The following is a 13,787-nucleotide window of genomic DNA, read 5'->3' on the forward strand; positions in this document are numbered from 1 at the left end:
TAACTCTGGGTGCCACAGTTCTGGGTGCCCATTACAACACGCTAGAACCTGAGGTACCTAGAATCACAGGCACAAGCGCTGGGTTCTTCTTTGCCCCTGGAGTACTCCACCCCAGTCCTCCCCAGACCCCGCTCCCACGCCACCCCTTCCCTCAAGCCCCCACCCCCACCCTGCTTCTTCCTGCCCCCACTCCACCCCTGCTCTGCGTCTTCCCACTCAGTTCCACTCCCTCCTTGGAGCAAGTCCCATTCCCGCTCTTCCCCCTCCCTCCCAGCGCCTCCTGCATGCCGTGGAACAGCTGATCCCTGGTGGGCAGAGGCCTTGGGAGGAAGGAGGAGTTGATTGGTGGGGCCGCTGGTGGTCGGGTGGCACCGGGGGTAGGGGGGAGATGGCTGCTGGTGGGTTTTAAGCACCCACTCATTTTTTTCCATCGGTGTTCCAGCCCTGGAGCACTCATGGAGTCAGTGCCTATGATCACAGGCCACTTTTGCAAGCTCTGGCCATAATGTATTGTACATTGCATGTTGATATGGGCTAGGACAGTACAATGATGATTTCTTTGTAAGTCAAAGTATAATTCTTCATGATGCCATCATTTCTCCTGTGGGTTGATTCTTTCCTTGTTGAGCAGGTACAGTTCCCACTATCATTAATGCATGTCATTCACATGCATTGAGAATGAACTGTCTGACCTGACATTACAGCAATTATCTATCCATGGCAGCTTTGTAAAATTCAGCTCACCCACATTCCGAAAGGTAAGTAATTTTTTCATCATCATCATGGTAGAGGGTGAGTGTAACAGGGTATACTGGCCCTTCAAGGAAAGAGGAAGTGGGGAGGGGAAAGATCCAGGCTACTCCATTCCAAGTAGTTTCAACTGTATAAAAACCCTGGGAAGAGCAGGGACAGATGTGGGCAGAGAGGCAGAGGTCCTGGGGTAAGATATGAGAAGATATAACTGTCTCTTTAAGGCACCAGGAGCCTTGTAATGAAGGGTGGGCAATGCTCCTTTCTCTCCCAATCAAGCCTCCAACCAGTTCAAATAAAACCCTGGGAGAAGGCAGAGGGAAAGATTGTTCTGCTAGTAATCCTTCAACCCTCACTCCCAGAAGGAGCAGGAGTGACCTGGGTTCTCCTTGCCAGGCCTTGGAAGAGAAGTGAGAAATGCTTCTGGCCAGGAGGAGCACTGGGAAGAAATCTGTTGGTTATCAAAGTTTGAGTTTAAGATAATTTTGACTTTGAAAGATTTTGGCAAACATGCCCAGTGGAGCTGGTGCCAGGAAATTTAAAGGAACCCACCAAGAAATAGGTAATACACTGCCTGGGTAATACACTGCCGCCTGTGGGCAAGCAGATTTTGTGTTGAGGCTAGTAAATTTTCAAAATGGTTTTCCAAGGCTGGGTGTGCTCCCATATGCTATGTTTTGGCCCATCTTTTATATTTATTGAAAAGTGAAGCAGTCTCTTAAATCTGGTAGCCCCTTTTGGGCCAGAGTTTCAATATCCAGTATCAAGTTGGGTGTCCATAAATCCAGGCACTCAAAGAGAGTGGCCACTTTGTAAAATCTGGGCCTATACATTTAAGACTAGGCTAGCCAGAGCACTAGAAAGAGTACCATGGGCCCTAGACAGAGCACTACAAAAAGTACCATGGGAAACCATCCATTCACAGGGAGATGGACCTGATGACCTAAGAGAACTCCTTCTCCAAACTCTTATTCCATGGATTTTGTGTGGTTTTGCTGAATAAAGTGTTCTCAACACAAAGCAACAATGTAGCATACCCAGGATACCTTATAGCATTTTTTCATATTAGAATACATCTGTTGTAGTAAATACTGTACATTTGTGCCTTTGCCCACACTATAAGTGTATGACTGACATCTCGGTTATTTTTGCTCTGATATCTAGTAGGTGCTTTGAATTTTGTATTGAAAAAGACACATACATACTCCTATAGAAACAACATGGGCTTGATCTTCGGAGGTGCTGAGCACCTGCCACTTCAGTTGAAATCTAGGGGGCTCAGCACCTCTGAAAATCAGGCCATTTACCTTTATAGAGTGGAGTCTCTCTGGACTTGTTTGTAATATCAGGTTCAGCTCCGGCTTGCAGCAAAGAAAGTAGACAGTCCAGGTTTCCCCTGCTTGTTGCTATGTACAGCGCTGTCTCTTCCTGAAGCGTACGCTGATCCGTGGTTCCAGGGTATGCTAATGAGATGTCATTGTTCCATAGTTAGTAAGGCATATAGCACATGTTGTCTAACTCTGAGACTGAACGCTGTTGCTAATCATTTTGGGGCAGGGATGAGCTAAGTACACTTGATCCTGTCTCAGTGTGGTGAGGATGGACTAGGTGACTTGAGGTCCCTTCCAGCCCTACATTCCTATGATGATTTCAAACATGGAACACCAAATGCTAGGAAATTACCCAAGTGATGGCTTTGCCATGCCATCCAGATCAGATTCCAAAATTCTCTGCAAAACCACCAAAAACTCTCTGATAAGAAACATTTTTAAAAAGTGGAAAATAAAATCACTTGATGTTACATATCACTCCAGATATTAACATTGCAGTAAATACAGCATCAGAAATCAGTGCTGCAGTAAAAATTGCACCAGTGAGTTTGCTGACACATTGAAGTGCTTTCATCTATACAGCTGGCCAGTGCTGTCCCTGGCTATTCTGGGTCCCTATGCAGCCTCCCAGTGGGGGGTGTGTTTGGGGAAGGGGAGTTGCGGGCCCCAGGCCTCCGGGGGGGGGGCAGGCCCCAGGCCTCTGCAGGGGGGCTGGGCTGACTTGGGGGGCAGGGGGAAACCACCCCCCAGCACACACTGGTGGTGCGGCTCGGGCGGGATTGCTGCATTTCCCACTGCCGGTGAGTGCAGGCCCGGCCCTGCTGCAGAGCTCAAGGGAGTGGGGGCGGGGCTTGGGCAGAGCAGGGGTGGGAAGAGGCGGGGCTGGGGCAGGGAAGGAGCGAGAAGACACGGCGCAAGAAGAGCCAGAGCAGGGGCTGGAGCAGCATGCAGCCTGGTGCCCTATGCAAGTGCGTGCTTTGCATATGGGTAAGGATGGCCCTGCAGCTAGCCTGCATTTAGATAGTCATAGCAATACATGCTGGCTAACACTCTGCTTTAGAGGTGATGCATTTTCCGATTATCGGTAAGAGGCACCTTATCTCACCGATGGAGAAATTAACCAACATGTTAGTGATGGATCTGAAGCAGAACACAACAACCAAGCCCCTCAAAGTGCAGATCAGGTAGAGATGAGGATTCAAAGTTCAGGACTTGGGGCTGGGCCTGCCTGTATGTGGGATACAGTGTAACACCAAATCCAAACACCCCTGCGCTTTGGGGGAAGTTTGGGTATGGAGCCAAATCTGGACGTAAACATCATGACTCAGGCCCATCTCTAGCCCATCATCTCTGGAGGGGTAATCCAGGATGGACAATTTAACATTTTACTGCATAGAGTGTCTGCAATCCAGCTCCTCTCACTGTGGGGCTCATAACCAATCAGCACAAGCTGCAAAGGTGACTGGCACTGGCTAGGAGTAAGATGTGACCAACGTGTTCCCTGAGAACAGGGTGACTCAGTGCAGCCCTTGGGCATACTCTGCTGGTGAGGCTCCTGTGAAGTCCCAGCCACAATGTAAAGCTGCCATGCCCCACTGGAAAGCCTGGGGAAGGGTGATGATGATGTCTTCAGCGGAAGGGGAGGCAGAGGATGGGAGTCTGCATGAGGATCAGAAAGGTGCAACCTGTATCTGCCAGTGCTGACAGTGCCTTTTATTGGATGACACAGAAATAAACTGGAGGGGTTAGAGCATAAGCCAGTGCACCCCATCGCAGTGCTCCTGCTGACCATGGGTATGCAGCATGCCATTTGCTTTGACATCTTGGAGCACAGTGTTTGGATCCATGTGTTGTGATGCCCAAAATCTGTGCACTGCATTTTCTTTTTGGAGGCACTTTAACTCTTCAAAATATTTCAGGGTCCCATCCCCTCCCCCCAAATAAACAAAGTCAAAGTAGGTTGAGAACATCCTGCAGGTTGACTATAAAATAGGTAACAGAATAATAGGTTGGACAGAAAATTAGGTTAAAACGTTAGAAATGTAGGTTGACTATAGCTACTGTAAAAACAGCAGAGTCCTATGGCACCTTATAGACTAACAGACTTTTTGGAGCATGAGCTTTCGTGGGTGAATACACATGCATCCAACGAAGTGGGTATTCACCCACGAAAGCTCATGCTCCAAAACGACTGTTAGTCTATAAGGTGCCACAGGATTCTTTGCTGCTTTTACAGATCCAGACTAACACGGCTACCCCTCTGATACTTACAGCTACTGGTGATTCACAAAGCAATTGAGCAACTGCTCTCTAATGGGAATTCGAAACTAAAAGTAAACCAATAGCCCATTATTAACTATTAGCAAACAGAGGCTAGGCCAGATCTTCAGCTGGAGTATATTGGTGTAGCTTCTCTGACTTCTCTGGAGTTACATTGATTTACCCCAGCTAAGGTGTAAATGGGAGCTGCAGGAAGCAGCATGGGCCACAGGGACATGCTGGCTGCCACCAGCGCTGCCCAGGGAGGTGGAGGGGGAGCAAGTGGGGCAATTTGCCCCAGGCCTTAGGCCCCGCAGGGGCCCTGCGAGCTGCTCCAGGTTTTCGGTGGCACTTCGGCAGCACAGCAGAAGACTCGGAGTGAGTGAAGGACTCTCTGCTGAAGTGCTGCTGAAGCCTCGGAGTGCCACCTGGTGAATACAAGTGCCGCAAGCAGCGGGGTGGGGGGGAGGTATGGGAAAGCTGTGATCGGCATCACCTTGGCTGCTCTACTGCCACCGCTTCATTCTTTGGTGGCAATTCGGCAGCAGGTCCTTCCCTCCAAGAGGGACCCGCCGCTGAATTGCCATCGAAGACCCAGCCCTGCCCCAGGCCCCCTGAATCCTCTGGGCGGCCCTGGCTGCCGCTTCCCACAGCTCCCATTGGCCAGGAACGGTGAACCACGTCACTGGAAGCTGCGGGTGGCTGTGCCTGCGGACGGTCAGTGTAAACGAACTGTCTTGCGGCCTGCCATTGGATTACCCTGATGGGCTGCATGCGCTCCGTGGGCCGCAGGTTGCCCACCACTGATCTAGACCATTATTTTATACCCTAAGAAACCTGGTAATATGTGGCAAGCCAACATCAGCCCAGAATAGCACAGATATCTCTCAGCAATTAGGATCTTAACTGTCATTTATTACATACAGACTGCAAGCTGCTTATTCAAATAGGGTGAAATTCATACACAAGCACAAGGCTTGAGTAAAGGGTCTTTTTGTGAGGAACTGAACAAAGGTTGGTGTGATGTATTGAAAACGCTGTTAAAATTGTAGCTTGCCACTTTAAATTTCAGTATTTTTCCTGATCCTGCTTGCAGTCTACAGGGCTCTGTAGGAAAGTGTGTGATCTGGGCCTACCAGCACTCAGTCTGCAGCCAGCTAGCCTACAGTAAGGTGGAGTGAGCTGTGCCTCTCTATTTCAGGGAGCAGCCTGCTGTGTCCCCCTCTGGTTTTAGGTTCTTGTGTATTATCTAAGAAATAAAGTAGTGTTACAGTGCAACCTTTTAGCAAGAGTATTTATCTGTCTCTGTGTGTATGCCATGAACAGAACATGGGGGCGGTTATATTTTCTTCTTTTTGGCTGATATTTTTAGTTTCTCTTCCATTTGTAATCAGTTGTTTTTATTTTACTAACCTCTTTGCAACGCTTTCAGGCAGCCTGCTTGGCCATAATAGGCAGCTTCGTGCAGTGGTAGCCACCCATCCTTGTTAGGTTCGGAAAGGTTCTTCCCTGATTTCATCATATTGAGCAGGGCACTTTCATCTCCTTCCTTGATTGCTTCCACTACAGGATCCAGCTCTCTTTAAAACAATGTTGAAAATCAATTACATTTTGCAGCATTACAGTAAAGCTTTTTACAGCATCAACCAAGAAGGACTGTGAAAGCCTAAGGCCCACTCATGCAAACTAAAATGGAAAGATTTTGGTGGCTCGAGTGCACTGGCTGCAATGGACGTTAGCTCTGTAGTACTATGTGATTCTACTCACACATACTGCTTTCCTCTAAAAGGTAACTCGGGATGGTCAAACCTGTCCAGAAACCTCTTTCCAATGCTTCTCTCCAAACTCACACCTAATCTGCACCAAACTTTTCTGAGGTTTGAACAAGTTTGTTTAATTGTGTAAAAGAAATGAGCCCAGAAGTAGAAATGCTGAAATACCATGAGAGATTGTTCTTGTGGTATTTCTGGAAAGCAGAAAGTGCTAGGAACCTCACAAGAGAGTCTATTCTGGGAATATAGCTGGTCCAGTTTCTCAGAAGTCAGTGATGTAATTCAGATCAACACCTAAACCTTTGTGTAATGATCTGAACTCACATCCACTGAATTAAGGATTGGAAGAGAAAAGCTGTCCACCCCAATGAAACTCCAAACATAAAGCAGCAAGGACCAGGTATTAAAAAATGCTCAGCTTCCACTTAGGCACCAAAATATGTGGCCAGATTTTCAGAATGTTGGATGTTGAGTTCCTTCGAAAATCTGTCTGTAGGAATCACAATGGGAGCTGCTGAATGCTGAACAGTTGAGAAAAACCGGTCCTTTTGAAAGGATTTATATGGTATCTGAGCTCTTGAAAATCTACCCCTTAGTTCTTTAGAAAATCCCTAAAGACACCTTCCTGAAACCCCTCACCCAGGTGAGTAGTCTTCATTCCCATGACTAGTTCTTTGAATAATAACTATTGGTGTGAGTAATGGGTTTGCTGGACTAGGCCCTACATGCTCTAGCCAAGCAGACTCCGCTGCAGCAGAGAAAGTTTAACGAGTGTCACACTGGAGCCCTTGTGTGACTGGCCTGCAGCACAGCCGGTCAGTATAAAAAAATAACCCCTCTGCTGCTTGGATTCTGTCAGAAACACGACAACTTCTGCAGTGGGAGCAGGGAGGAAGCGGGCAGTTTTTTAAAAAAAATCTGAATCTTGTGAATGGCTCAGAATTGCTACTGCATCTCTAAGGCAGGTAGCAGGCGGCTGAATTCCCACTGCAAGAGCAATTCAGGATGGGGTCTATTCTGAGTAGTCCAGAGCAGGTGGGCAGGAGCACAGACAGTGCAGGAAGCATCTTCTCTTCCCAGCACTCCATTCAGGCCCCCGGCAGAATGATGCTACTGGCTATCTCTGAGTGTATGGGGGTTTGTAAGGGCTTGGCCAGCTTAACTGGGGGTGTGACCAAGGCTCCCACATATACACATACCCAGTCACATTCCTGCTAGCATCCACAAGCAGGTGGGCAGGGTAATTTAAGTTCTCCCTTTCTGCAGTGAGTGCTCAGTGCACTCTCCTTGACACATCCTCGCAGACATTGTGCCTGGGACATGCAGCCACCATGCAGCTGTTCTTCCTCTCCCCAGCACTTTCACAGGAGTATGGGCACAGTTTGGTCCCCTCCCCCTGTTTCACCTTCCCTGACTGATCTCTCTAGCTAACCTATCCAGCAGTTTCCCCCAACAGTAGCTGTACTCAGCCAAGCACATTTACACTCTTTCAAAAGGAAGAAGTCCAGCCTGCAATAGCAGCTTCCCCTTTGGGGTAAGAGCCACAGCCTGCGAAGAGGAACATCATGGCCCCTCTTGAGAGCGTGGGAGAGGACATGTACCCCTGCACCTAGGAGCCCTGTTCAGTGACCAGATGAGACTCACGCTGTCTGAAGACATTGACCAAGCGCACTGACAAGGATCAGGCTTCTTCACTCAGATTTGATGCCCCTTGACGTGTTTATGTTCTTGTTTCCCAGGCTCGACCTCTGAACTTCATACAGATGCAGTTAAAAATAACACCCACCTGATTCAGTTGTGATTGCAACATGGAAGCCAGCATGTATAAATAAACCACAACACACACATCCCCTTTCCTCTCTCCCCTGCCATCTCAGTGCTGTCTAGGGACCCACAGAATCCTGCACACATGCAGTAGAGTGTGGGGGTCTGTAGGGCTGAATAGCCCAGGAGCCAGGCAGGGGAGGGCAGACAGGGTGAAGGAGGGAGGCGATGAATAAGATTCCCTCAGGCAGTTCTATGCATTCCTCCCAACACACATAAAGCCACAACCCCCGCCACCCAAAAGCCTCCAGCTGGCTAGAGAGGGCAGACAGACAACAAGGCTGATTTGGAGCAAGACACAGCAAAACGGAGACACTTACACAGGCTGGGGGGTGATGAACAGGCTGCCGTCATACCTTCGTCTGACCCCCCAAGATGACCCCGGAGCTTGGCCTCCAGACTGGGCTGCCAACCTGGCGTAGCGATGGCACGAATGAAATAAAGAGAAATATTCTGAATAGGAGAAGCAGGTCATTTTCGGGCACCTTACTAAAGGCAGGAGCCGAAAGAGACACAGAGAGAGAAGGAGCCTGCCGCTGAATGAGAGCAGATGGCCACGGCTTGCTCTGTGCAGAACTCAGCTGCTCTCTCAGCTCTGGATTATTTTTGGCCCACTGAGGAAGTGTCAGGGGATTTGAATGACCATATAAGACAACACTGAGGTTAAACTCCCCACACTACACAGGAGGAAGATATGGACTCAGATGACACTCTTCACCTCAGGGAAAGGAGGATCTGAGAGCAGGCAGATGAGGAAGCCTGGTGAGGCGTTGAAATAAGAATCATTAGCACTGTGCATTCAGAAACTGGCCTCATGCTGGACCTTACCCTACTAAGGTCCTAAGCCAGCTAAAAACCTGGGGCCACAAACCTTCCTGTAGGCTTCCATACCTGCCTAGTAATAGGGTGGGCAGGCTGTGCCCTTGCAGAGCATGGGAGCTCTAAACTGCTGAGCTCAGGCAGAGGTGGGAGAGCACCAATCAGTATGCAAGGCAGCAGATGCTATCCTGTGCTAAAATCAGCAGGTGGCAAGGGACCCTTCAGAGTACAGGGCCAAATCTGACAGATCTGCCCTTAACCTGACCCATATCAGATCCCCACTTCCGACCCTATGCTAACCAACATGACCAGGCCCCACAACAGATCGCATGTCAGGCGCTATACAGAAGTACCTCCACCAGATCTCGTAATACTACAATAATCACAGTAGGTACAATCCTGGCCCCATTGAAATCAATGGAAATGTTGCCAGGATTTCACTCTGTGTATATATGACAGCCATCATTTGTTTGGGGGCCTGTAATAAATGTGTCATCGTAAGATTACAATTATAGCTGTCAAAAATACACAAAATATATAAACATTGTTCTTTTGCAAGGTGTGAAATACACCTTTTATTTTTTTGATTATTTGAATTGTTGTAGAATTTTTTTAGTGAACTTCTCCATCTTTTTTGAGAATTTTTCATTTTTAAAAATGAAAATCAAAAATGTTTGCTTTTTAAAATGGCAGGTTCCTATAACCCAGTGGGCTGCTTAGGCATCAGTAATGAGCGTGACATTGTGTGGGAAGAGGGGTCTGCCTAGATATGGAGTTACTCTGGTGCACCTGGATGTACATGAACTCAGAATTTGTGCCTAAGTAAGCAAAAGCAATATGTTTGTGACACCTCAGTAGTGTTTATAGCCATGTGTTTTATATACATAGTTTGGTTCTTTTGTGTGGGGGCAAAAATCAGAACCTTTCCACATTTTTTCATAAAAATCCTGCAAGCCTCACCTGACCAGAACTAACTCAGGAAAGCCCTCTGTTCCCTGCAGAGCAATGAGGCTGCCACCTGAGTGAGGACCCTTTAGGTAAGAAAACGTTGCAGGACTGGTCCAGTGTTTTGTACAGATACACAACTTTTAGCAGACATTCGGGCCCAAGTTCTAATCTAATTGACAATAGTGTCATGCCAGAGTAACGCCGCTGACTCCAGTGGAGCTACCCCAGCGGCAATGAGATCAGAAGCTGACCATTGTAAATTAATTACAAGCTGATCTGTTAAATGAGTTTTTGTGCTGTTTTGTAAAACTGTCTAGAAAGCCATCTTTCAACGGGGCTTTGTGAAGACCCCACCTCACTCACACACTCACCTGTGCCAAGCATTAATCTGGTGTGGTGGATTATGAAAGCAAGGACGCGTCAACGTAGGTGGCTCTCCTGGGGCTGTCATGACTGATTTCTGATGACTCTGGGCAGCTGACTGACCTGAGGGATCCTCTTTCAGGCTCTGTTCTATGGCCAGTTGAATAAGCTCGTCTTCACTCATGCTACTGTACAGACTGTACTCCTCATGACCTATTGTTTTTCTTTGGGTGTTTGTTGTGGCCGTAATCTTTGTAGCCATCTTCTGCTTGCCTAGTACCAGGGGATAAGAAGAAACTGTAAAAATAAAAATCTTGAAAATGTGAAGTGACGTTCAACCATCTCGTGTCCAGGGTCAGATCTGTACCTTGACTTATACTGACCAGGAGTCCTTAGCATATTTTCAGTCGAGGAGAAAACACATTTTAGCGAATCCACTGGAGGCGACATTTAAATGTAATGGGTCTGATTTCTTTTTTTCTCTTTTAGCCCTCTTATAATAATTGCACCTTGCGGACCCAGCTAATTTATCTCTTGCTAAATGGGAGAAGTTCCAAGTGAGTAAAGCAGACTTTCTTCTGCTTCCTTCAGGTTAGGGCACTTCTGGGCAATAAGATGTAGTGGAAATCCCCCCAAGGGATTAAGAGAACAATGTCAGTTTAAAAATGAATCAGAGACAACATTAAGGCGTCACCCTCTGTGTTACTGTCCTACTTGTCTTTGCTTATTGAAGATGGAAGTTGCTGGGCCAGATCCCCACATGGTGTAAAGCAAGATACCTGTTGATTTCAATGGAGTTAATCCCGTTTACACTGGCTGAGGATCTGGCCTGCCATGCCCTTTTCACCCTTTATGCTGTCAGGTTACTTTCTGTAGTGCACTCAGCTTGAACAGCAAAAAGAGACTAGTCAGTTTCACTTCTGTGTATCTGCTCCCTCTCCTGACAGCAGCACTTTTGCAGGCCCATTTTCTGGTTGGTCACTCACCCCGGCCTGTGCTAAATCCCCGGCTTTTCAGGGCCGTGCAGACACAAGGGCTGATTCTCTGCTTCTCTCCCCCCCTCCACTTTGTGCACTCATTTATACGTGTGCAAAGAGGGTATAAAATGCTACCCAGTCGGAACGGCAGTGATTGATGCCTGCTTTGCATTCACTCTCTGCAGGTACAGTATATGAGACTACACAAGGCACCGACTGGTGGAGAATTGGGTTCAAAGAGCCCAAATTCATTTCACATTTGGATGGGAGCATGCTGTACAGTGTGTCTACTGCCCTGTCTCCTTCCTCCCTCAAATGTGCACTAAACCCCAACATTAAAACCAGCCATGTGTTTCCCATAGGATTTGGAGGAGGGGGAAGAAAGGAGCATGCAGCAGGGACAGCATTCCTCCTTCTGCCATGAGCAGAGGAGTGAATATGCCTCCTAGATAATCACCTCTTTGGGAGAAATAATGAGAGGTTGCATTTAAAAAAAGAAAAAAATCTGAGGGGCTTGCAGCAGGTGCCTTGTTGGTTAATCCTTAAAAGCAGGTTGCTACCCTCCCAAGATGCTTAAAAGCAGTTTACAGGGAGTGGAAGAGACCCAGGGAGGCAGCTCCTTTGAGGAAGTAATGCACAAGGCGGAAAAGCAAACAGCTGGTTAATGCTGCCACTCCAGTGGAAATAACTTTGCTACCAATGGGGTTTCTAATAGGGAAACAAGAGCCAGGTGCATCTGTGCCAAAAGAGAGTTTCTGACAGTGGAAAGCTGGTGAGTCCCTATTCCTTGGACTGAGACTCATTGGTGCAGATCTCCATCAGCTCTGCAGGATCCATGAGGGCCTCTCATTAGGGTCGTTATGTGTCAGTTGTTTAGCCCAACCATTGCGTCTCTTTTTAGGCGCTCTCCTTGCTGTCTGATTGCAACCGACATTTGCCAAGTATTTTGTATGCCACCATAAGCTAAATAACAGGCTAGCTCAAAATTGCTGTGAGGAGTCACATTTGAAAAGCAGGGTCTAACAGAAGAGAACAGCTTGGGTTCTTGGGAGAGATGTCAGGCACTGACAGATCTGTAGCATTTGTACTGCACTAAGCACACTGGAAAATGCCCCCCCCCCTCGCCCCAGAGTCTCTCTCTCACGCACACTCTTTAGGGAGCCATATAACCTTTTAAAAAAACAACGAGGAGTCCGGTGGCACCTTAAAGACTAACAAATTTGTTAGTCTTTAAGGTGCCACCAGACTCCTCATTGGTTTTGTATACAGACTAACACGGCTTCCCCTCTGATTTATAACCTTTTGTTGCTCTAGATCACCATTCATTCCCAATCTCTCTAGGTTTCTGTGCCAATATACTAGGACAAGAACTCTGCTCTGCCAGCCCCCTGTGTAACTGTGCACTCTCCATTTTGCAATCTGGATCATTAGACTGCAGCTAGTGGAGAACATAACTCACTGGTAGGGGTTATGGCAAGTACAGATGCATGGAACATGAGCAGCAGTGGTGCATCAGAGCCAAGCACAGAGGCATATCACTATGGGCCCAGGAGCTTAGAGTATCTCATGTTCCAGCTACAATATGGTACCACTGCTCTAAACAACCTTTACAGACCTTGTCTGTAGGGCAGAGGAGACAGCTCTGATGCTCGATTTTACAGTGGTAGATGGATGTGTCAAAGCCCGTGAAGACAGTCTCCATTCATATTTCCATTGAGAGGTAGGATGTTTTCTCTGATTACCATTAAAAAAAATCAGTGGAACTGTCTTTGAAGCATTTAAAGAAAATTTAAGAACCTGAGTAAAACCTACAAAAGCAAGGAAATGTGGATTTAAAGACTCACCTTTATTCTCATTTATCCTGCTGTGCAACGTTCCAGAGTAAGACATGTGATTACTGCCTGCTCTAATCTCAGACTCCAAGCACCACAGAAGCAAAAGAGGAAAAGTTAAGGGTGGAGAGTTACCCTTGACATTGTATGTATTAGATCATGCTGAGAGTGGTAGTCTGACTATTAAGGGATACAATATGTAAGCTGTGCCCCACAACAGTTGTCTAAGTAAAAGGTTGGAGGCTTGAAGTTCTTCAACTCTGTTTTATGCCAGATCTCACAAGGCTGATAATTTGATTATTGTCTTCAGTGATAGCTGTCACCCAGGCAGTGACAGCCTTAGGCCAGTGCTATGACCTCTGTGCATCCAAGGGATCTGTGCTAAGCCACCAAACAGCTGATAGCTCCAGGAACCGAGCCACAGTGGCCCTTCCTCCCTTCTCAGCCACTCTGTTACCTATCCATGCTTTAACATTAGTGCCACAGACAAGCCAAGTATCATGACACAGACCTTCCCCAATGGCTCTCTTTGCTTCTTTGCTGGTTGAACTCTGACATGTTGCTCTGCTGTTTTACATTCCATCATCCATTGTACTTGCCTGGCAGCTAGTGTCTGTGTGCTGTGGATGTATGGAGACCGCATTGTCTGACTGCACATGGCAAAGTAGCTGGATGGCATTTTGTATGATAGAAAGCCTCATACAACCTAGACAGGAAGGTAATTTCTTAGTGTCCCTCTCCCCGTTTTTCTTTTGTTTCATCAACTGCAGAGTGTGTAATGGGGGGTATATGGGATCGTGAATTTTGAGATGACTCTTATTTTCTCTCTTAAGCAGTCCCAGCGAGTGCAGAAACAACAGCGTTGGCAGCGGCTCCAACCGCTGACTCATCCTGCAGAGAGAAATGTTGTGG

General features: G+C 47.3%; 1 protein-coding gene across 1 annotated transcript in view; it reads right to left on the reverse strand.

The window, feature by feature from the left end:
- The window catches only part of ASB2 (ankyrin repeat and SOCS box containing 2), a 41,072-nt gene that overhangs the window by 23,227 nt on the left and 4,058 nt on the right, over positions 1-13,787 (reverse strand). The window contains exons 2-5 of the mRNA XM_050953270.1: positions 10,075-10,339; positions 8,257-8,349; positions 5,754-5,920; positions 2,058-2,213 (exon numbers count right to left, since the gene is read on the reverse strand). Coding sequence (XP_050809227.1) covers positions 2,058-2,213; positions 5,754-5,920; positions 8,257-8,349; positions 10,075-10,328 — 670 coding nt within the window. The 5' untranslated portion in view covers positions 10,329-10,339. The remainder of the gene's footprint in view (positions 1-2,057; positions 2,214-5,753; positions 5,921-8,256; positions 8,350-10,074; positions 10,340-13,787) is intronic.

This window comes from Gopherus flavomarginatus, chromosome 5 (assembly GCF_025201925.1).
Source record: "Gopherus flavomarginatus isolate rGopFla2 chromosome 5, rGopFla2.mat.asm, whole genome shotgun sequence".
NCBI classification, from domain to species: domain Eukaryota; kingdom Metazoa; phylum Chordata; order Testudines; family Testudinidae; genus Gopherus; species Gopherus flavomarginatus.